General features: G+C 32.9%; 1 protein-coding gene across 11 annotated transcripts in view; it reads left to right on the top strand.

The window, feature by feature from the left end:
• Nucleotides 1-24,650, top strand: part of VPS13B (vacuolar protein sorting 13 homolog B) — a 780,541-nt gene that overhangs the window by 109,027 nt on the left and 646,864 nt on the right. For all 11 annotated transcript variants that reach the window (XM_070477337.1, XM_070477338.1, XM_020914637.2 and 8 more), the window contains one exon: nt 543-667. In XM_070477337.1, coding sequence (XP_070333438.1) covers nt 543-667 — 125 coding nt within the window. The remainder of the gene's footprint in view (nt 1-542; nt 668-24,650) is intronic.

The raw sequence follows: 24,650 nt of genomic DNA, 5'->3' as shown, positions 1-24,650 counted from the left end.
AAACCTTACCCCATCATTTTCACAAAAGAAAGGGAAAACATGTAACATTTTTTAGGATATATTTGGATATCCCTTTTGTGTGTGCACACTGTAAGTTGAAGGCAAAATACTTTTAAGATTGTTTTTGTTGTAGTTGATGTTCTTTGAGGCATAAAATGATATAACAGTAATTTATTAATGTTAATATCTGTGATGTGCACAATGTACTCAGTTGTCTTAACAGAATATGTACATTTTAGCAGACAGTAAAATGCTAAGTGAGAATTATGTATAGAGATAAAATATGAAACTTAAAATTGATCAAAAGAACAATAATCTCTCAGGGGTATGAAAGAAATACTATATATTTAAATTTCTTAATTCTGATTTAGTTAATGTCAAAGTGAATAAAAGAGAATGTTGATGTTTGGGAATTGCAAAAAGACATTGGAACACATTTAGTGTGCAGCTGTTGTAGAGCAAATTGAAACTGACGTATTTCATCCTGTGCTTATTAAAACTTTGTCTCTGTGAACATTTGGGTCTTTTCTTTTTTGTTGCAGATATTTGGTTTCCAGGCAGGACTGACATCTTTGGATTGTAGGGGATCTTACTGCTTACCTGTACCAATTGTTCCCTCTTTGAGCACTGCTCTTTATGGTAAACTTCTGAAACTGCCCACATGCTGGTGAGTATTATGTTAAAGTGTGGTTTATGATAATTTTCACTTATGTTAGAAGGGGAAACAAATCATATCTGTCTTATGCCAATGTATTAGTTTTATACAAAACTTTAGAAAAATATGTGAAGTTAATATTTCATTTTTTTTTAACTGTGATGTTAGAAATCTCTTTTAAATGTCTGAAATCTATTAGGTTATAGTACTTGTGGTAGAGATAACTGTTGTTGGGGTAATAACTGTCAGTCCATGTTGCAGCTGTAGTAAAATGTTGCTGTTTCACATTGTATAGGAACTGCAAGGGCAAGTTTTTTTTTGTTTTTAATGAGAGAATACAAAAATTTTTTTTAGAAGTTGCAAATTAATAACAAGACCAAGGTATTTCAACTAAATACCAATTTCATGTATATTCCTAACCACTGAGAAAAGTGGTTATGTCATTTATTCTTATGACATAAATCTAGTATTTTTGATGTGTCTGTGTACAGTCACTGCATTTGGGCAGAAACTGATTTTAGCCCTTACTTTCGTTTAGTACTAGATTCCTTTATTTGGAGGTCATTCTTCCTGAATTAAAAGAGATTTATAGAAAGAGAGTCAGTAGTGACTAATCATACCTTTTATCGTTTAATCAAAAGCAGTGCTTTTAATGTTAAAGAAATGATTGTTTAACTGTATGAAATAAGATGAAAATATATTTTAGTGAAATATTTCTATATTTTAAAATTTGAATTACTTCAATTATTTGAAATCTGTCTTTGTTTTTTTTATCCTAATTAGGAAGCTTATTATTGTAGGATTTTATTTTCATTAGTTGTTTATGAAAAGCAACATACCTTTCAAAAAATAGATTTGATTTATTTATTTAAATTACTTGATTTGTAAAAAATATATTTCCTTGAATAATACATAACTTTTAAAATGAAATTTGTAAAGTAAATGATAACATTTTCAAAGGAATTTGCCTATTGATCAAGAAAATTGAAAAGATACAGAACTTAAAGTCAACTGAGTCTTGGAGCCTGGTTATTGAAACCAGTTAAATGATTTTATTCTTAATTTTTCTTGATTAGTTTTGTCCTTAGGCCTCATATTGCATATTATGCCTCATCCATATGCCTCATATGGCACTTATTATATTGTGAGAGATTGCACTTTTCAACTTTGTATTGGTGTTTATATGTTGCATTTGATCCAAGAAATATATATTCTGATCTATTACAAAATACCATGGGATATGTCCCAGCCGATAAGTTGATATTAACTTTAATAGATTCTTATATCTGCTGATTTATTATTCATGACACTAAAATTTTATTAGATACAGTGCAGCATTTACTGTAGAAAATACTTGTTTTTAAAAATAAAGCAGCCAAAATTTCCAAAGTGAGTTATAGACTTTATATGAAAAAAGATGAATATTTAAATAGGTAAGGCTTATTTTAAGGATATGTACTGATTTTAAGGATTTTACTCTGAATATTGCCAAATTTGGTTTAAAATATATCTGCTGACATCTGAATGAAAATATTCCAATTAAATACTAAAAGCATGAGATCACAGAATGCTAATATATATTTGGATGTGATTTGCTTTCGTGCAGTTAAGACCACTTCTCCATTATTTCAGTGCTATTTTTTGTCATGTTTTACAAAAGTATGTTGTTTTGAAATAGTTTCTTTGTTTTCCTTAGCAAATACAAAATAAACTATAATTTTTAGCAGCTCTAAATGGAAAGTAGTCAATACAAATGTCAGTAAGTTGAGATATATCTTAGATAAATGAAGCATATAAAGTACCAGATAAAATATATAATACTTCTATGAAATAGAAATCATAGGAGAACTGAGAATTTTGTTTAATGGTTGCAGGGAGTGAGGATTATGTCAAGTCTGTCCCCATTCACAGTCTCTCCCTTCCTCAGATAATGCAAGCTGTTTGATTTTTTAAAATTCACATTCCAGAATTTCTTAAGGCATATTTATGATGCTCTTTGTATTTCATGCAATGATGAGAAGAGCATATTCACTACAGGCCATAGCTTCTGAAACAAAGGCATTTTATAGTACACTGAAAAATTTTTACTTGGTATGTTAGTAATGTAAATCTAGATTTTATTTAAGTCAGCAAAATAGTTTATACTTTTTAAAATATTTCTAAATTGAGATGTTAATTTTATATGAATCTTGAAACTAATAATATTTAATTAGGTTTGGTAATTTTAAAAATATGTGAATTAAGTAACATTGAGAAAAGGTTATCTTCCAGATATTCATGATAAAATATTTTAATCTCAATGAGCAAGCTATTACAAAACTTTAGTTTGTTAGATTTTTTTTCTCCAAAATATTTTGGTTATATTGTATCTTTCATTCTATATTACATAGTTTTCAAACATAAAAATAAGCTTTTCAGAAAAGCTTTTTTATTATTTCATATCAGGTAAACTTTAGTTCTTTTAGTTTCTTGGAACAGGACTAAAATGTGTAGGATGTAGTGACAAAAACAGTGACCCAAGAATATTTAAGGGGATAAATTTTGAGCAGTTAATTTAAATTTTCACTTGACTCTTTTTTCAGTTATGAGTTGTTTAAAAAATGGCAATAAGTGATTGATTAAAGGGCAATAAAGTATCAGCATTGTTATTGCTAGCAGAATTAGACATTGGTCTACTGTTCATAGTTATTTTAAAAATTTCTACAGTGATGACAATTTTAGACTTTTAGATGTATTCTTAGCATTGCCATTTTTCTCAGAACAGAGAAATGATATACATTTCAACTCTTTTAAATGCTTTGACTGAAATATTAATATCTTATAGAAAAGTACACATATTATGGCGTTTCATAACTGAAGTGAGTGCTTGGTAACCAGCTCAACAAACAAAATATCAGCATCCTGAAAGCTTCTCTCTTCCATCTTCCTCCAATATTAGCCATTATCCTTATTTTTAATAGTGTATATTCTTGGATTTAATGTCAATGGAATCATACAACATATATTCCTTTTTTGGTGGCTCTGTCAGTTTAAATTTCTGAGATTCATCTATCCTGTGTAATGTAACTTTTAGACTATTTGCTTTTGTCAGTATACAGTGTTACATTACATGAACATTGACAACCTACACATTCTTGATCTGCTGTTTTAATTTAAAAATAGGTACTTGAAGTTTGTGTCAATTTCTTTTTTATTCCTTTGTCATTTTTTCCTTTCCTTTAAGACATTTCAGTTGTATTGGAGACATTTGATGTCATTAAATATTTTTCTGTGTTTTGATAGGCAGTGTGCTAAGTGTTGGGATTGAGGAAACAATACAGTATATTATAGTGAAGTTGAAAGATATCTCCTCACCATAAACACTTGCAGTCTAGTAGGGAAGGACACTAGACACATGTGAAAACAGTTGTCATTAAATTACAAAATTGAGCCTTAAGCAGAATGTCCTGTTTAAAGAAATTGGAGAATTTATCTAAGACCTCAGAAATAACTTCAGAGAAGTGACATTAGAATTGGGCTTTAATGGCTGAACCAGTTAGATATCCAATTCTTGAGAGGCTAGTTAGGGTGTAGAGGCTTGTAGGTGGCAACGTTGTCCGAACAGTAAGGGTTATTAGTTCATTAAATTTGTAAATGAATACAGTGGGGGAAGAATTTGGAAAGTTACTTTAGGCTTTTACACAAATGAGGATGTCTACATTTTCCATAGGAACACTTAAAAATAGTTAAGCAGTTAATTCAAATATTCATTAGTCCCATTTCTTTTTGATCCAGCTTATTAAACTACAACCATAATACAGTTTTGAGTTCACTTTCTCCTATAATTGTGGGTTCAAAAATGATCTTGCTCAAAAATAAGTTTTGTAAGTTCAGTGAAAAATTGCAATGGCTTGGAAAGTCATGGAGAAGGTAACTTTTAAGCAGGTTATTAAAGAATGGGTAGGAGTTGAAAGAGAATACTATACTTTTTTATAGAGTGTTAGGTAATTAGTTTAACATCGCTTTTCTAACAACCTTGTGAGGTTGATGTTCCCTCTTATAAAACTAAAGCTCAGAGAGGTTACATAACTTGTCCAGAGTCACACAGTACCTAGACAAGGATTCCCACAGAGGGTTATTTAATTCCAAAGTCCTTGATCCCTACCTTACCTGAAAGGAGTGAAGGTTTACATTATCTTTTGTTAATTATCTTTAAAAGCTCAATATGCTTTCTTGCCTTATAGTTAATACAGATTTCCATGTGTAGAGAGGCTGGTTATGATAGTATAGCTAATATGAATTTTCCTAGTAGCAATTAATAGTAAATAGATATTATTGTGTTGCTAATCTCAGAGAATTGGAGTTATTAGGGTTAGGTGATATATTAGGTATTAGGTAAGTTTCTGAGTCATATTTATGACATAGCTTTGATTTATGGTCATCTATGACTGAACATATTATGCACAGGGAGTTAGCTACTTTCTGAGTCAGCCAAAGTCATTTTGGGCAGTTCTAAAGCTCTTTCTTATATTGAATCGAAATCTCTTTTCTAGTTTCTTCTTTCTTCGTAATTATTGCTTGCTGATTTATATCATGAGCCATTTTCATACTCATAGTAATGGGGGAAAACACATATTTCTTTACAAGATTAAGGGTTCCTCTAAGTATCCATTCTTAACTTGCCCAATGCCAAAGGTATCATGGTTTTGGCTAGTGAAGTTGTTGAGCAGTTTATTTGTGGGAGGAAGATACTTCTGTGGAATCTGTGTTTGAATTCAGTGTTAAATAGGAAATACAGGATTTGGTGCTAGCAGGCTCATGGTATTGATGAGGAGAGGTGGGGCAGATCACTGATCATTTGCTTGCCTGAAATGGAAACTGAAGCAGCCATTTTTCTGCCGTATGAATAAGTGCTTTTAGCTTTAATGGAAGCTGGGCCCATCAAGTATAACAAAAATGGCTGTTATATTTATTAGTAAACAGAGTAAGTAACCCACCCCACAGGGCTCAAAACAGTGTTTGCGCAACTGCCCAGTTTGAGGCCACAGAAACATAAGAGTTGGGTGTTTTTAATGTTACTCGAGATAGATCTTTTTCGTTCCTTTGTATCCAAAGCTGTGTTTAGTATAATCTGTCTGCTTTTGTGATTAACATTGTCTGTGACAGAATGTAAGATGTAACTGGTAAGATGTAACTGAGATGTTAAGTCTCTTATTTCCATTTGAGTGGCAACAGCCTGATTTTCAGCTTTGGTTCTTCTGGTGTGGAATATTATTTCATGAAATGTTTCTAACTGAAAAGAAACACCAGCATCATCTATTACAATCTTCTTATTTCAAAGATGAAAAACCTGAATCCCAGAGAGGTCAAATTACTTAGTTAAGAGCACACAGTTAATATCAGTACTTCAACTTGATTTTCATTTTCTTGATTCAGGGTTCTTTCAGCTGTATCACAACACCTTAAAAATCACTGTTATTTTAATTTCTATCATGGTGAAATGTACCTAACATAGAGTTTATCATTTTATCCATTTTTAAGTGTGCAGTTCTGGGACATTAAGTACATTCATATCATTGTGCTGCTGTTAACCACCATTCATATTATCACTCTCCAGAAATGTTATATGCTATACCCATTAAAACAGTAACTCCCATTACTCCCTTCAGCTCCTGGTAACTACTATTTTACTTTCTGTCCCTATGAATCTGACTATTTTAGATATCATATGTAAATGGAATCATTGAGTATTTGTCCTTTTGTATTTGACATACTTCATTTAGCATAAAGTTTTCAAGGTTCATCCATGCTGTAGCCTATATTTCTTCCCCTCTCCTCTTCCTCCTTCCTTCCCTTCCTTCCTTCCTTCTTTTTCATTCCGTTTTTTCCCTCTTAGCTCAGTTGGTAAACAATCTGCCTGCAATGCAGGATACCGTGGTTCAGTTCCTGGGTGGGGAAGATACCCTGGAGAAGGAAATGACTACCACTTCAGTATTCTTGCCTGGAGAATCCCATGGACACAGGAGCATGGCAGGCTACAATCCATGGGGTCGAAAGAGTCGGACACGACTTAGTGACTAGAGAGAGAGAGAGGGAGAGTGCATTTCATTGTATGTAAACGTCACATTTTGTTTATCTACTTATGCATCAATAGATATTTGGATTATTTCTACCTTTTAGCTATTGTGAATAATGCTGCTATGGATTATTTCTACCTTTTAGCTATTGTGAATAATGCTGCTATGAACATGAGTGTGCAAATTATCTGTTTCAGTCCATTCTTCCAGCTCTTTTGGGTATATACATAGGAGTAGAATTGTTGAATCATATGATAATTCTATGTTTAATTTGTTGAGAAGTTTGTATTCTGTTTTTCACAGTGACTGCACCATCATATCATTCTCATCAGCAATGCAGAAAGGTTCCAGTTTCTTTCTTGTTACCAACTCTTGTTATTTTCCATTTTTTTATAATAGCCATCTTATTGAATGTGAAATTATATCTCACTGTGGTTTTGATTAGCATTTCTCTAACGATTAAAGATTTTTTCAAGTAATTTTGCATGCAATATTATATTACTTTCAGGTGTGAAACGTAATTCAACATTTAAATTATGAAATGATCTTGATAAGTCTAGTAACCATCTGTTACCATATAAAGGTTTTACATTATTATTGATTGTATACCCTATACTGAATATACATCTCCATGACTTACTTATTTTATCACTGGAAACTTGGACTTCTGAATCTCTTTTATCTGTTTCATGCAACCCCCTTACACCACTCCATTTTTTCAAGTGCTTACTGGCCATTTATAATCGTCTTTAGAGAAATATATTTTTAAGTCCTTTGCCCATGTTTAAATTGGACAGTTTTTATTGTTGAGTTGTAGGTGTTCTTTGTATATTTTGTATATTAATCCCCTATTGTATAGATGTGCTTTTGTAAAGTTTTTCTCCAGTTCTGTGGGACTCTTGCTTTTTAATGTTAAGTCGTCTCTGCCTTAATCTAACTCCAAAGGCAGAAGCTGAGTTTGTATCTCTTATATCATTTGCTTTTTGTTTGAAATATTAACTTTCAGATTTGACATGTTTTCTTAAGAATTGGTATAGCTTAAGCAAGTAGAAGTGTTAATTGTGTTTCTTTAGAATAAGTCTACTTAGTTTGGGGAAGAGAAGAAAGAGCTGAATTTGTTAGATTGTTTACAAGTTTTTTTGGGTTGTTTACAAGTTTATCTTTACAGTATTTTTTGCTTTTACTGTTTGTGAGATTATTACTTAGATTGTTTTTCTGCAGAATGATTTTATAACTTTCTGTGGTATAGGGAGATAGTTTTCTGTTTAATTTTCTCATTTTAAACATGTTTTAAAGATATATTTGTTAAGTTCTTCAAAAGGTAGATATAGTGCTTGCCATAGGATTTACAAATCTTTAGATTATAGACAAGCTCAGTACTGCAAAGTAGAATCAAAATTAAAACAGATGAACAGTCAATTAAATTAAATGACCATTCAGCTGATTACTTTCTTTCATTCAGAATAGTCTTTAGGAGGACATAGAAGTTTTTAAAAACAGTAAGAAGGTTGGGATCTTGGTACCAGTTTTTAAGATGAATTTATAAACACCTCATGGTTCCCATTCTGGCTTGACATAATCATATGTCATATTTTGAAATCTATATACATATTTGTTTTGTCACCTTTTTGTTATTAGGAATAGGACTTACTAATTATGGGAACTTTTTAAAAATAGGTAATGGTGCAGGAATCTGAATTATTTTGGGGAGTATTATTCATTAAAAAAGTACTATCACAGGCCTATTGTTCATTGCTATTCAATTTGAAACTGAAGAGAATATTGAAATATAGCTCTTTGAGGTTTTATTAAATGGTAAGTTAGTTCAGACAAGGCACTTATTCTGATTACAAGATTATTTCTTTAGTGATAGAGATTAATACTGAGTGTAACAATCTGATGCTAGAGAATTTGTTTTAACAAATCCAAGCAGATATGAACACTGAGATGAGTGTGGTCACATAGCTAAGTATCTCAGGATAGACTGGATTCATATGTTAGACTCTGAAAAGATCCGGCAGTGTTTGCTTTGTAGCTCTGTCGCATCCTCTTGAAATGAACATACATTGCTGATAACAGGTTTTTAATTCAAAGTGTACTTTCTTCATCAAAGTAAGATTCAAATTTATTGAAGTGTGTGAATGGCATCTGAAAGTGGTACTTTATTCCAAATAGCTACACAGTTCTTAAAAAATTATGGATCTTTTGAAGAAGCTTAGGGAAGTTTGAGAGTAAGACATACAGCAATCTTCATTTGTCTTGGCTCAATTCATAGATTGATTTTGAGTGTGAACTTTGAATTTCCTTAAAAAATACTCTTTTTTTTTTTTTGTCTACCTAAAATTTTAGATTAGATACACAAGAATGTTGTATTTTGTGAGACCCTAAGCAAAGAGTAAGTCCACATTTTATAGGTTTGAAGGAAACAAAATATGCATGCCTTTTTAAAAAAAATCTCATTAGGCTACACATTAGAGATGGTTAAGCATGATCACAATGAAAATAGTCCATCAGATCAATTTCTCCATTACATCATATGGTAAATTTGATTTGGAAAGTTCATAGTACAAACCGTTTTCATTACAGTTTTTTTCTTTTGATTTGGATAACTTGCTGAATTTTTTTCTTTTTTATTGTAATAATTTCCTTTGTAGCAAATGGTTAGGTCTTAGTAGTACTGTGTACTGAGGTACTATATTTTTATATGAACTGTAGTCTCAGGTCAGGCATACAACTGTGGACTCATGCTGGATGCTCTGTGCATGATGTAACTTAATCTTTCATCTTATGGGAATCTGTGTTGTGTGACTTGCCCTGTTTTGTTAATGTAGTCATCTTTTTATTATAAATCAAGCATTTCTTTGCATATTTCTTAGAATCTTTTTTGTCTTGCTCATACTGTTTTTGTCTTCTATTAACCTTTAAAAAATGCTTAATTTTTCTTTTTTGTCTTTATTGAGTTCATTAAAGCAGGGAAGGCTGACCAGATTAGACAGGATGCATGTTTTCCTCAGTTTTTGAACAGTATTCCCCAGTCTGTTACAAGTTTTTAAAAACACCATTGAGGTTTTTCACTATGTTTACCTAACTTTTTGCAAAGATTGTTTTTTATTTATTCATTCAGATCTATCCCACAGATGAGTGATGAATGCCCACTGTGTGCCATAGGCACTGCAGGGCCCTGGCTAGAGATGCACTAATAAAAAAGGGAAGATACTTACCTAATACAGCAGCAGAGAATACACAGTATGTTAAAGGAATCTCAAGGAGAGAAAAATTGCTTTAAGAGGCAGTTTATAGTGTCTTTTGTATATATATTTTATATAACTAAAGTCTAGTAATAAAAGTGTCCTTTTTGCTGTTTTGGGCCTTGGAAGGAGGTGCATATTTTAAAATTATTGAGTATTTTTCTATTTAATTTTATATATGATTTATGTTTGAAATGAAAACGATCTAATTAGTAGTAAAGCAAATGGTGATTGGAACTGAAATATAGGTTCCTACAGATAAATGAAGACTAACTGAATTAATAAATTGAACCTATTGTTTTTCCATTTTCCAGCTTTTGAAAACATTCTTCAATTATTATTGAACGATTTGTAGAGTATGTTTGATAATTATGGACTTAGTGTTGGCTTTTCTAAAAATTTGCTTTCTCAGCAGTTATTTTAACATGTATGCAATCTCTATTATTTATGGAGGTTAATTTATGTTAAGACCTTTAAGACCTATTTATAAGTACAGATACTTAATTACATTCTTTATACTCTTAATTCCACTTTTCTACATTATAATGTTTAATGTAAATCTGTAAGTCAGCAATCTGTAAAGTCTTTCTGATTAAAAGATTTTTTTATTATAAAGTATTAAAATGAATATGTTCATGTGAAGATACATTCTTTGATTACAAATTCCTGAGGTTAATTTTTTGGGCAGGACTTTCAGAATATCATTACTTTATCATCACAGCTCGTGCTAACAGTTACTTTCTATATTCATTGGGAAGTACTTGTATTTCTAATTTGCATGTAAGTTGTATTTGAAAAACTCACGTATGGAGTTATTTTTCAACTTATGTGTCTTTGTGAGAAATTTGTGAGAACTTTAATTAAACACAGACTTAACAATAGCATATGTGTGCTAGGAGCAGTGCTGAGTCGTATATGCACTCTCTCTTTAATCTTCATGTAACCTTCTGAGATAGATACTACTATACACGTTTTATACATATCTTTGCCTTAGCTTCTTAATGCTTATACATATAAATAGTGAAGCTAGAATTCAATTTTAGGTCTGTTTGATTCCAGGCCCCAAATTAGCAGTCCTTCCACCAGTGATGAGTGTATTGCAAGTTGGTGTTAAGATTGTGTCCTTAAACCTCCTTTTACAGAAATAACTTTGCAAACTTGTATTTAATTTATAAATTAAATAAAATAAAACTTTACTGAGGTATACTTCATATAGCATAAAATTCACCCTTTTTCAGTGTACAGTTCAGTGATTTCTAGTAACTTTACTGAGTGGTGCAACTGTTACCATAAGTCAGTTTTAGTGCATTTTCATCCATCCAGTAAGATTCCTTATATCCATTTACATTTAATCCCCATCTCCAACCCTAGGTAATCACTAATCTACTTTCTTTCTCCATATATTTATCTTTACTGGTATGTAAATAGAATCATACAAAATGTGGTATCCTATTTCTGGCTTCTTTTACTTACCATAATGTTTTTGAAGATCATCCTTGACACACAGCATGTGTTAGCAACTAACTTATCTCTTGTTCTACATCTCTGTGTGACTTTCTTTACTTGAGTAAAATGTAGTCATTTCGTTTCCTTTAGGAGAGGATGATTGTTATATTAATGTGATTTAGGCTACTCCAGTGTTGAGACTTGAAAGCTATCTTCCTTGTTTCTTAAAGACCTAGATATAAAAGAAAATGGAAAATTAAAAACAAAATGTAGTCAGACTTACAAATAACTATCCTTACTATTATCCAGAGATACTCAATTCCAGAGTTGGATGAGGAGTTTCACAACCTTGTTACAATTGCTGCTGTTAACTGAGATGTTCTAAGAGTGTCCTTTGTGTCATTAGCCTCTTCTTTGACCTTAAATAGCCATAAATCTTTGCCATAATTTTTGGAAAATATAAAGGTGGGGATGGTGTTTGGACTCCTTCTTGCTCTGTGATTATTAGTATTAAAACTTCAAATATAGAATTTAATCTGTATCAGACTTGTCTGTCTCAGGGAGATGAATAGCTGGTAGTGGGTCATTTTCTTTCTTTTTTTAAAATTTTTAGTTGGGGTTTCTCTGATAGCTCAGTTGGTAAAGAGACCCTGATTTGATTCCAGGGTCAGGAAGATCTGCTGGAGAAGGCATAGGCTACCCACTCTAGTATCCTTGGGCCTCCCCCCCCCCCCCTTTTTTTTTAAATTAGATACCGGTAAGTTAACTCACTTTGGAAATGCCTGGTCTTATCATTGTATGTCATTTTTGCATCTTGACTGGTTTTGCTTTTCACATCTGCATTTATACCCCAAGAGCATATAGTTGACTTTTAATAAATGGTAATTAAAATGAGCCAAACTAGAATTAAATTAATTTTGTAAATATTTTAAAATCAGTTATCTTTTGAGGAGGATGGAAAAAAAACAGGTGTGTTCAGTCTTATTAATGTTTAAGGAAGAGAAAGCAGGCAAACTACCTAAACTCAGTTTCCTTTTTTGTTCATCTTTAATTTTTTTAAAAAGTGAAGCTGTGATATTCTAAAGCAATATTCTTTTAGAGTCTAGCATCTAAAGAGAAATATAAGTTAAATGTATCTTTCTTTAATATCTTCAATTTTTATTCACTCTGATAAATGCAAGCATTCAGATATGAGTACTCTTGGCGTTTCTCTCTTTAGATATTAGTCTTTTTTTTTTTTTTTAAGTTTCAAGTTAAGTTTCTTTTAACTGATTCTGGGAAGAATAATGTTTGATAGTGAATGCTTAATTTTTAATACTTAATTTATTTCTCAAAGTATTCTTGTTTTATTGTTATAAACTTCCTGAAAGTTAAAAAATTACAAAAATACTTAGGGGTCTGGTTACACCAAAAAATACTGTGTAACCATAGCAAGCTTTCATAGTACTTTAGAGTTTATGTAGAATGTGATTGATAAACTTCTCTTTAATGGTTTATAGTATGAATTATACCAGTATTTTCAGTAACATTTTCATTTAAAAATTAGACTATAATTTAAATGCAACAAATTTAACAATTTTATATGACAACAGTTTAGTGATTTTCTACAAATATCTATAGTCATGTAGCCACCATCAAATTCAAGTTACGGAACCCTTCTATCATCCCCCAAAAATCTCTCTTCTGTTCAGTCCCTTTTTCTTCCCCCTGGAGTTTGTCAGTTTTTGATGGGGGCAGTTAGCTCATAGTAAAGGTAATGGCCTATTTGGATTCCCTTCTTGTAGGGGATGACTGGCTGGCAGCTTGTTAGCATGCAGCCCACTGTTTCTTGCTTTGCTGTTCCATCCTTCACTCAAACCTATCAGGTGACTGGTTCTCTTCACTAGGGCTTCTGGGGTTTCTCTAGCTCAAAGGCTGCCAGAGACTGAGGCAAATAGCATTTTCAGTTACATAATAAAGGATTTTGTAGCTAGATTATATATACACACTTTTCATGTATCTCCATTTTATTTCATTAAGCATTTTTGGCTTAGGTTTGTATTTTAAAAAGATAGTTTACAAAGAGTAATAAAAATAGGAAAAGAGAAATGTGATATTAATGTGAGATATCATAGGACTCTAATGTATTTTGTGACAACAAGCATAGTAGTTTAACTCTGAAAAAAGATTAACTTAAATTAAAAAAATTGTTTTACTGTTGTTCTGTGTATTTGAGTTAATTAGATAAATGTATTTACAGCCTTATATTTCAAGTTGAAATTTTTGCCTAAATTGCATTTGAAGTAACAGTTTGTTCATATCAGAAAGAATGATACTATATAAATCCATACAAGTTTATTTTTATTTATATTTCTTTTGGGGAGTTGAAAAATAATAGAAGTGAATCTAGGCTTTATTTTGATTAAAGATGTTTTCCTCCCAAATATGTCATTAATTCATCTGTAAATTTGTTTTGATTGAATGATTTTTAAATAACATTTATGTTTTAAATTTTTAAGTAATGTCTCAATTAGCTTTATATGGGTAATAGTCCAGAATCTTAAATTTAACAGTTAATATAATTGATTCTGAACATGTTTTCATCTGATGTTTTATTTGTATCTTTCTTAGTACTGTTACTAGGGGCTTCCCTGGTGACTCAGATGGTAAAGAATCTGCAGTGTGGGAGACCTGGGTTCGATCCCTGGGTCTGGAAGATCCCCTGGAGAAGGAAATGGCAACCTACTCCAGTATTCTTGCCTGGAGAATCCTATGGACCTAGGAGCCTGGTGCAGGCTACAGTCCCTGGGGTCGCAAAGAGTCAGACATGACTGAGTGACTAACACTTCACCTTCTAGAACAGTTATTAACTTGTAAAATCTTTATCTTGATTTGGGATTTAGTTTGGTTACTTTCAACACTTTGCCACGTTGTGGGTATAAAAGATTCAATTATGAAATTATAAATATTGTCAATCATTATATTACTAATGCTTTTATATATAGATGGTAGAATACATTTATTTACAATATTAATGCATTGTTTAAAAAAAGCACTTCTTGGAAAGCCCAATTTTTTATGTTTAACACATAAAAAGCCCTACCAATTTTTTGTCATATTTTGATTCTGATTTTATAATGTGTTTAAATAAATGACCAGTTGAAAAAGACTTACTTTTATAGTTTTTAAATGAGTGTGTTTGAGTATGGAATTAAAAAGGCATGAAAAACACAACTGTAGGTAAATATTATTTATCTTTGTACTAGTTAGGTTTCCCCTTTGATACTTTAAGCAGTGGCATGAAAAGCATGCAGCACATGTTAACAACCAGAAAGTATTGGTCCAATGAGAACAGAAAGTTTCTTTTGATTCTGTTTTTGGAAAATCTGGTGTTCAACAGGCAATTTTATGATTAGTTGAATATGAAGTTGTATAGGTAATTATGATCATCTCTTTCTCTTGTTAAATGTTTTAAACTTAGTAAAATTGTTTAGTGTAGCCAAGTGAACATTTATAATTCCTTCTTAGATTATTGCCTTTAAATTTGATCTTTCAGCATTGGAGAATGTTGCTTTAAGACTTAATGTCTCTTTCTATGAGAAGGATAATACAAGCCTTTTCTCAGTGTTTGATTTTATCTAGGTACAGGAGTGGGAGACATTTTGTTCTGTCTCAATGTCAGTGTATTCTATGACAGCATCTTATTCTAGTGACAGTATCTCTTAAATACATCTGTATTTCATTATTTCTTTGGAACTGAAACTTGAGTATATTGAAAAGAATTCTGAGTTGTTAGTATACAGTGTCCTTATTAAAAGAGAAATGTCTTGGTTAGAAAGCACTACATTTAGTCTAAAGGTTTTTCTCTCTTTCTTTCTTTCTTTTTTTTTTTAAGTAATTGCCTCTAAATTACTTTCTTGTGTTTGGTGATTTAATCTCTTTTAATACACTAACTTCAAATATAGGAACAAATAATCATTGGAGATCCCTGTGTTCAAAAGATCATACAGTGCGTAGTTTGTCATAGAAGAAAATCTCTAAGAACAGCATCATAATACTCTTGTATAACATTTTGACTTAATTCTACTGCATACAGTGATTTCTTTGAACCTCACAACTGACATTTAAAATAAACAAGTCAGTTATTATTACCACTTTTATAGATAGGGAAATGGACAATTAGGAAAGATGATGGTGGTGGATTGAGAGAGATGAAATCTGCCATATCTAGAAATCTACTTGTTCTAGATGTTCTAGAGGTCTAGTTTAGTGTTGATGATGGAACCATTAATAGTAGTTGGTAATAACGAGTTTTTGATAATGGCTTTGATTGTGTTCATTATAATCTATAACCTTAAAAATATTCCAGTTTCCTAGATCAATCTGTTAATACTCAGCACTTTTTAAGTTTCAGCTGGTTTTTGTTTTTTTTTTTTAATTTTTTACTTATTTGGCTGTAATGAGTCTTAGTTGCAGCATGTGTGGTCTAGTCCCTCAACCAGGGATTGAACCTGGGCCTGCCTCATTGAGCGTGCAGTCTTTGCCACTGGACCACCAGGGAAGTCCCATTCAGTTGCTTTAAAAATAATTTTTTGGTACCTGTCAAGTGTGAACTGTTGTGTTGTAGGCCTTTGAGTCCCAATATGAGTAAGATATGGGTCTTTGCATTTTCTTTTTTGATTCTCTAAGTATTTAGAGAGGAGTTCTTAGTCCCTGGTGGCTCAGATGGTAAAGAATCCGCCTGCAGTGCAGGAGACCTGGGTTCAATCCTTGGGTTGGGCAGATCCCCTAGAGAAGGAAACGGCTACCTACTCCAGTATTCTTGCCTGGAGAATTCCGTGGACAGAGGAGCCCAGCAGGCTATAGTCCATGGGGTCACAAAGAGTCGGACACGACTGAGTGACCTTCACTCACTCTCAGTTACCAACTAATACATACGTCTGAAGCCAGATTTGTGTAATTTGTTTTTGGAAGAAAGTGCTATTTATGTCCTTCTCCTGCCTATAACACTTTGCTTCTCATAGCTTTTATTGTAAAGATTAGAACATTTTAATCTTTCAGTGATATTCTCTATTGTCTGGCCACTTCTTAACTGTCTGGATTCATCTGAGTATCTTCCCCTCTATCCCTTCCCATCTTCTAGCCTTTTTCAGTGTCTTTTTTTTTTTTTTAAAGCCAAGTCTTTCACCATATTGTCTCAGTAGTCAGTAGCCTAAATAATAGCTCACTCCTCAGATACTGACTCAACTGTTTTTAACTGATTATTTTTCCTGCTTTGCATTGTACTTTTCATAGGAGTGATTTTTACACTTTTTTTTGGTGATTATTTAATAGCTTTTTCTCTTTTTACAGTAAGTTCAGTAAGGACCGTCTCTTTTTCTGTGGAGGCCATTAATCTTCAAAACCTTGAAACTATGGAAAATATAAGTAAATACTTATTGACATGAAGTTGCTAATTTCTTCATCCATTTTAGTGGTTTTTGAGTTTTTGATCAAGATTTTAGTTTGTATGCTTTTTTTCTGATGACCACATTTGTATCCTTTTTGCTTACATAATATATGTAAAATGTGCTCTTGGCCAGAGCAAAAACCAATGATTTTAATTACTGAAATTGAACTAAAATTTTAGTGATTTTTTTTTCTTATCAGAATTCTCAAAATAATATTTGAATGTTTTGAATTACATATGTGAGATATATTGCATGAACACAGTTCTCTTTTTTCCTGAGTAAACATTTTTGCTTAAGTAGGTGAACTATCTATATTGAATTAACTCGTCTGAGAGATAATGAGATTATTGAAGAAACAACATTTTGCTCTCTTGTATTTTGTTGGTTTTCTACCACCTGTAGTTCATTGTAAGATTTTGAACTTTATATGTTATAATAAGGCATTCATTAATTTTTAATTTTAGTGATAGACAGCTTTTACTTCTCATTTTCCCTGTCCATTTGTCATCTAGTATTTAAGTTCCAAATATCATTTCAAAAATTTGGAAAATGATAAAATGTTCTCATATCTCAATTGAATATAATTTGTATTTTGCAGCTATGCTCAAATGGTTGCAGTTAAATAAATATAGCAGTTAATATTGTAGGAATATTCAGAAAGTGATACACTGGCTAATGAATGTAAATGTTGATTCAAATAACAGAATGTCAAGTATGCATTAAAAAGACCAATGTGGAAGAGTATGTAGTTATGTCGAAAGAGTTTGATCACTGAGATATGTTGCTTAGTCATAAAAAGCAGGCTGTAGACTTTTATATTTGTCTATCTGTCTTCATTAACATTATAAATATGTCTATGAATCATAAAATCAAGAGACAGAGGCCTGTAGGTCTGTTTGCCTAGTTCATAAAAAGTGATTATTGTGGGGAGTGGAGTTGGAAGGAGGAGGAAAGAGGAGCTTTAACCTTTCATTTTACCTGCCATTTAGGTAAAAAAGTTTTTTCTCGTCCCTGAGCGTTGATAATATTGTGTAAGTTAAAGAGTCATTGTATGCAGAATGAAATACAAATTTCTTCGCTTTTTAAACTGCTTTCATTTCTCAGTTGAATTAGTGAGTTTTGTACTCATGTTATTTTGGAAAAAGTGATCTAATTTTATTTTACTGTACAGGATATGAGTAATAACAAAAATACATTTTTGGAACCAATTTGTAGGTTCAGACCTTGCATTTGGGGACTCTGTATAAATCTTTAGATCCAGCTGTTGCTGAGGATATGCTTTCAGTTGCTGTGAGGTGTGTTGATTTTAAAAGAATGGATGATTGTTCCTGAAGTGTATGTATGGCAAAAATTTTATAGTATTGCTATGAATGTGAATGGATTGTTTAATTCCTTTGCATTGAGTAGTTAAAGCCACTTCCATGTTTTTTATTTAAAATTTTGAAGGAAGAATGTTGTTTACAGAAATGTCATATTGGTCCAAAAATTTTATCAGCTCTGTATTGTAATTTGTCAGCAAATAATACAGACCAAATCTTTTAAAGTGTTAATTAGGGCATATTCATTTTCAGTCTTTGCTACTGCACAATCAAGACCTACTTGTTTCTATTTCCTTAAATTTATCCTGGAGTTTGTCCAAGTTGAGTTTTAATGAGTTGTTTATCCCACTAGTTACATTAGGATTTATTTTTCCCTAGAGAGTAATGTTTGAATTGATAGTTTTTAAACCTATTCTGTAAAATGAGCATATGTTCTGACTTGGACTTCTGGATATGTGAAATAGGCATTTGTTAAATAAATTATTTATTTTATTTTCAGCAACTTAACTGTTAAAATGTAGGTTTAGTGATATTTCAAAAACATGAAGTAAATCCAGAAGTTTTAGGTAATTTTAGTATAACTTTTATTGAGCTGTTTTATTTTAAGCAAAGTTTAAATAAATTTGTAGTGGTATAAATCACAAGGAAGATTATACTTTTATTGTTCATTTTCATTGACATTTTAATGAGCTCCCAAAGTAGCTTAAAGTTATATAAAATTGATCTCTTTAAAAAAATAGTTGAAACAAATACAGTATGATAGTATGGTTTGATGAATTGTGTTTGATGAAATGGATCCATGGATATTTTCTATTTTCTATATTAACCTGTTAGAAATATCTCAAAGTTGAAAAAAACAAAAGAGAAAAAACCCTCTTCATTGATATCATTACACTAACAGGTACATCCTACATTCTGCCATCTGCCAAATCATTTATAAATAGTTTGTTTTAGTTCAGGTAATACTGGAGTATTTAGCAGAAGTAAATAAAATGTACTTTTATTTGCAGTCAGTTAAAGCTGGAAAATAAATCACAAAACATTCCCTACATGTATGCTATAATTTACTTGTTTGCTATTGCATTTTGGTTTTTGTACAAAGTGAATTATTTCCTTTGATGTTAAATTAAGTTGAACCTGAGGAGAGCATTACCTTCTACCCTTGGGCAGTATTAAAATGTAGAGTAAATTAATCTTTTTGAATTTGCATATGTTTAAGTTTTTATTGAAATCTGTGGTATCCTTTTGGGAGTCATTTTATGTGACATATGATGGCTTGCAAGTTAGAGTACCATATACAGTAGCTAAGTTTTTTTATGAAATTGTAAAGGCCGACTTGTAAAAAGAATCCTGACTGTCATTTTGCGTTATAAATAATTACTGCTAGAGTTATAAGACCATGGCTCTTGTTATACCGTAGGACTTCCTAAATACCACAGAATATCAGGCTAAAGATAGATATTGTTAAGTTAATTATACATTTTTATATTGTAGGTTTCCAAATGTGTGTTCTGTTTACTTAGTATCATTACTGGTAAACTGTTGTGTTTTTGTTTTTTTGTACAAGAATTTTGAACAGAAATTTGAGAACATCATGGAGAGAGAACCACCACTCAACTGTTATACCCATAATAACAGAAAAGAAAGTGACTTAAATAATGGGCACAATGTTAGAAAACCTAAAGAAACAGTAAGAATAAATATAAATTTATGAATTAGATCCTGTTTTTTTCTCCTCCCTCATTTGCTGTCTATTGTGTTGCCTGCAAGGTTTAAGCAATCCTTATTTGGTACATTTAAAAATTATTAAATTTTTTGAACACTTTTCAGCCCCACCACATGGCATGTGGAATCTTAGTTCCCTGACCAGATATTGAACCTGCTCCCCTTGCAATGGAAGTGTGGACCCTTAACCACTGGACTGCCAGACCCTTCAGAGTATACCTGTCTCCTTGTCTATTTATTACAGTCCTTTGAATTTTTGGCAGAATGTGACCAGGTTTGTCGAGTGAATGGCAAATCCAAGTAGAGTCACATATTACTATTATATATTTGAGAGTTGTATGGACAGGACTGTAGATGTCTTAATGTTCAGCTGTTTATTTAAATTATGTGACATGCTAATGGAGACAAATACTTTAGGGAACTTTTTAATTTAAATTGAGATAAAATTCACATAACATAAATTTACTATTTTAATTATTTTAAACTGTTTGATTCACTGAGTTTTAGTATATTCACATTGTTGTGCAGTCATCATCACCATCTAACTCCAGGGCATTTTCAAAACTCCAACAAAGAAATCCTCACTCTTTGATTCTGGATAGAGAATGCCACATACAATATGTGGCATTTTCTGTCAGTGGCCCTAGTGGTATAGAATCTGTCTGCCAATATAGGAGATGCCAGAGATGCAGGTTCCATCCCTGGGTAGGTAAGCTTCCCTGAAGAAAGAAATGGCAACTGACTCCAGTATTCTTGCCTGAAAAATTCCATTGACAGGAGCCTGGCAAGCTACAGTCCATGGGGTTGTAAAGAGTTGGACATCACTAAATGACTGAGCTTTTCTTTTACTTAGCATGCTTTCAAGGTCTCTCCATGTTGTGGCATGTATCAGTACTTCATTACTTTTTATGGCCAAATACTACTACTGTATAGGGATATTTTGTTTATTCATCAGTTGTAAGTTTGCATCTTTTCCACTTCTTGTGCTATGCTTAGTCGCTCAGTTGTGTCCAACTCTTTGTGACCCCATCAACTATAGCCAGCCAGGCTCCTCTGTCCATGGGGACTCTCTAGGCAAGAATACTAGAATGAATTGCCACGCCCTTCTCAGGGGATCTTCCTAATCCAAGGATCAAACTCGGGTCTTCTGCATTGCAGGAGGATTCTTCAATGTCTGAGGCACCAGAAAAGCCCACTTCTTGGCTAATAATAATGCTGCTATGAACATGCATGTATGAACTCTTAAGGTGAACAGATTTTCAATTCTGTTGGCTATATACCTGACAATACAATTGCTGTTTTTACATTTTTGATAAGCTGTCACGTTGTTATACACAGTGGTTGTACTATTGTATGCATCCACTTCCAATGTCCGAGAGTTCCAATTCCCCCCCATCCTTGCCTACACTGGCAAGTGTTTTTGTGGTTTTTTTTCCTTCTCCTTTTATGTCCATCCTAGTGGGTGTGAAGTGGTTATCTCTCTGTGAGTTTTTTTTTTCTTTTTTCTTTTGGTCTCAATGTGTGGCATGTAGGAAGGTAGCTCCCTGCTGCTGCTGCTAAGTTGCTTCAGTCATGTCTGACTGTGTGACCCCATAGATGGCAGCCCACCAGGCTCCCCCGTCCCTGGGATTCTCCAGGCAAGAACACTGGAGTGGGTTGCCATTTCCTTCTCCAATGCATGAAAGTGAAAAGTGAAAATGAAGTCACTCAGTCGTATCCGACTCTTAGCGACCTCATGGACCTCATCCTACCAGGTTCCTCCGTCCATGGGATTTTCCAAAGGCAAGAGTACTGGAGTGGGGTGCTATTGCCTTCTCCGTTTAGTTCCCTGGCCAAGTATCAAACCTGCACTCCCTGCAATGAAACTGCTTAACCACTGGACCTCTGGGAAGTCCCTCTGTGTGGTATTGATTTTCATTTCCCTAATAATGTTGAACATTTTTTAAGTGCTTATTGGCCATTTGTGTAATTTCTTTAGAGAACTGACTGTCTGTTTTTAATTGGACTGTTTATCTTTTTTTTTCTGTTGAGTTGTGGGAGTTCCTTGCACATTCCAGATACTAGACCGTCTTAGATACATGATTTGCAGATGTTTTCCCCCATTTTGTGTGTTGTGTTTTCAGGTTTTGGATATTTTCCTTTGATACACAAAGTTTTGAAATTTGAAGTCCTCTTTATCTATTTTTCCTTTTATTGCTTTTGCTTTTGGTATCATATTTAAGAATTTGTTCTCTAACCCATGATCGTGATGAATTACACTTCTAGAAGTTGTATGGTTTTAGCTTTTTGATCAATTTTGAGTTAGTTTTGGTATATGGTGGGAAGTAGGAGTCCAAATTCATTCTCTGATACTTTGTTACTTGGTTGTTCTAAAACTTTGTTAAAAAGACTGTTCATTCCCCAGTGATTGGTCTTGACCTTTTATAAGAAGTCCATTGATCATAAATGTATGGGTTTATTTGTAGACAATCAGTGCTAGTGCACTGATTTATATGTATATGCATATTCAATTAGTGTACCTTGTAAGTTTTGAAATGTCAGTCTTCCAACTTTCTTTTTCTTTTTCAGGATTGTTTTGTTTATACATGGTTCCTTGTAAACCCATATGAATTTTAGGAGTAGTTTAATCATTTACTCAAAATAGATAGGATTTTGATAGGGATCATATGGAATCTATTGAGTAATTTGGAGAGTACTATCAGTTAACAGTATTAAAGTTTCCAGTCCATAAATGTGAAATGTCTTCCCATTTATTTAGATTTCTTCTTTAATTTACTCAACAATGCTTTGTAGTTTTCATTGTAAAAGTCTTACACTTCTTTGGTAAAATACTTATTCTTAAGTATTTATTCTTTCTGTCACTGTTATATATGGAGTTATTTTAATTTCCTTTTCAGATTGTTCATTTTAAGTGTGTTATTGTTGTTTAGTTGCTTAGTTATGTTCTGACTCTTTGCGACCCCATGGACTATATAGCCTGCCAGGCTCCTCTATCCATGGAATTTCCCAGGCAAGAATACTGGAGTGGGTTGCCATTTTGTACTCCAGGGATTTTAAATGTATATGGGTAGAAAACTTGATTTCTGTATTATAGTTACCTTGTACCTTGCAGTTTAGTTGAACTTGGTTTTAGCTCCAACAGTTGGTGTGTATGTGGATGGTTTTCAATTTATAAGATCATGTCATCTGTGATAGTTTTACTTTTATTTTTACAATCTGAATGCCTTTAAATTTTTTTCTTGCTTAGTTCCGTGGCTGGAACCCTTACTGCAATATTGAATAGATAGAATGACAGGTGAAAAATACTTGACTTCTTCTTCATCTTGGAGTGCAAGCTTTCAGACTTTCACCACTGTTATGCTGTTAGTTGTGTGTTTTTCATAAATGTCCCATATCATGTAGAGGAATTTCTCTTTAGTGTGTTGAATGTTTTATATTATGAAAAAGTGTTGGGTTTTGTCAGATAATTTTTTCCTGTGTCAGTTGTGATAGATGTGTTTTCGCCCCTCTTCTTTCTATAAGTATGTATTGCATTGAGTTCTTGAGCCGTTCTTTTATTTCTGGGAGAAGTTTCAGTTGTCATGGCGTATAATGCTTTTAATATTTTTCCAAATTTCATTTACTGGTAGTTTAGAGGTTTTTGTGTTTATGGTCACAAGGGATATTAGTGTAGTTTTCTTGTCTTTGTCTGGCTATGGTATCAGGTTATTACTGATATTATAGAAAAAATTGGGAAGGATTCTCTCCTCCCCCACCCCCCCAATTTGAAAAGGATAGATACTTTTTTCTTGACATGTTAGTATAATTCAGGAGTGAAGCCTTTGGTCCTGGATTTTCCTTGGGAGATTTCTACTTCAGTTAAGTCAGAAATATAATTATTAACTGGCAGTTTTTTCTTTCAGCAGTTTGAGTATTTTGTCCCACTGCCCTGTGGACTCCGTGGTTTCTTGTGAGGAATGCCTTCAGAGCTCAACCAGGCAGTTTTCAACTCTGCCACTTTTTCTTGTTGTGCAGACCTTGAAAGTCAGCCAGAAGTGAGAGCTTAGGGCCTTCCTCTTGTCTTTCCTCTGCAGATGCACAGCCTGAGCATGTGTAGTGAAAGTCTCTCAGTTGTGTCCGATTCTTTGTGACCCCTTGGACTATACAGTCCATGGAATTCTCCAAGCCAGAATACTGGTGTGGGTAGCCGTTCCCTTCTCCAGGGGATCTTCCCAACCCAGGGATTGAACCCAGGTCTCCCACATTGCAGGCAGATTCTTTACCAGCTCAGCCACCAGGGAAGCCCAAGAATACTGGAGTGGGTAGCCATTCCCTTTTCCAGCAGATCTTCCCTACCGAGGAATTGAACCGGGTCTCCTGCATTGTGGGCGGATTCTTTACTAATTGAGCTATCAGGGAAGCCAGAGCATGTGTATGGCCTTCCTTATTCCCAGAAAGGTGCCTGAGCTTTTCATTGTTTTTATTCCCCAAAGCATCATTTCCTTGACTTGCTTTCTGAGATTTTGGCTAGTCTCTTTTTTTGCCTCTTCTGTTACCTATTATCCCAGGCAGCAAGGACTAGTGCAGTACAGTTGCCTGTAAATGTTTTCTACAAATGCCCTTGGATAGTTGTTTTAGTTTTGGGAGAATTCTGAATTGAGAGAGAAAACAGGCTCGCTGCATTGATCCTCTAGGTAAGCTACCAGACAGGTCACAACAATCAACCACAATTTCTTGTATAAGATCTTTTTTTTTTTCTCTGTTACCTGTTACTGGGGATAAGAGCTATTTGG

This window comes from Odocoileus virginianus, chromosome 15 (assembly GCF_023699985.2).
Source record: "Odocoileus virginianus isolate 20LAN1187 ecotype Illinois chromosome 15, Ovbor_1.2, whole genome shotgun sequence".
NCBI lineage: Eukaryota > Metazoa > Chordata > Mammalia > Artiodactyla > Cervidae > Odocoileus > Odocoileus virginianus.
Note: the sequence above shows the minus strand (reverse complement) of the source record. Positions and strands in the feature narration are given on the sequence as shown.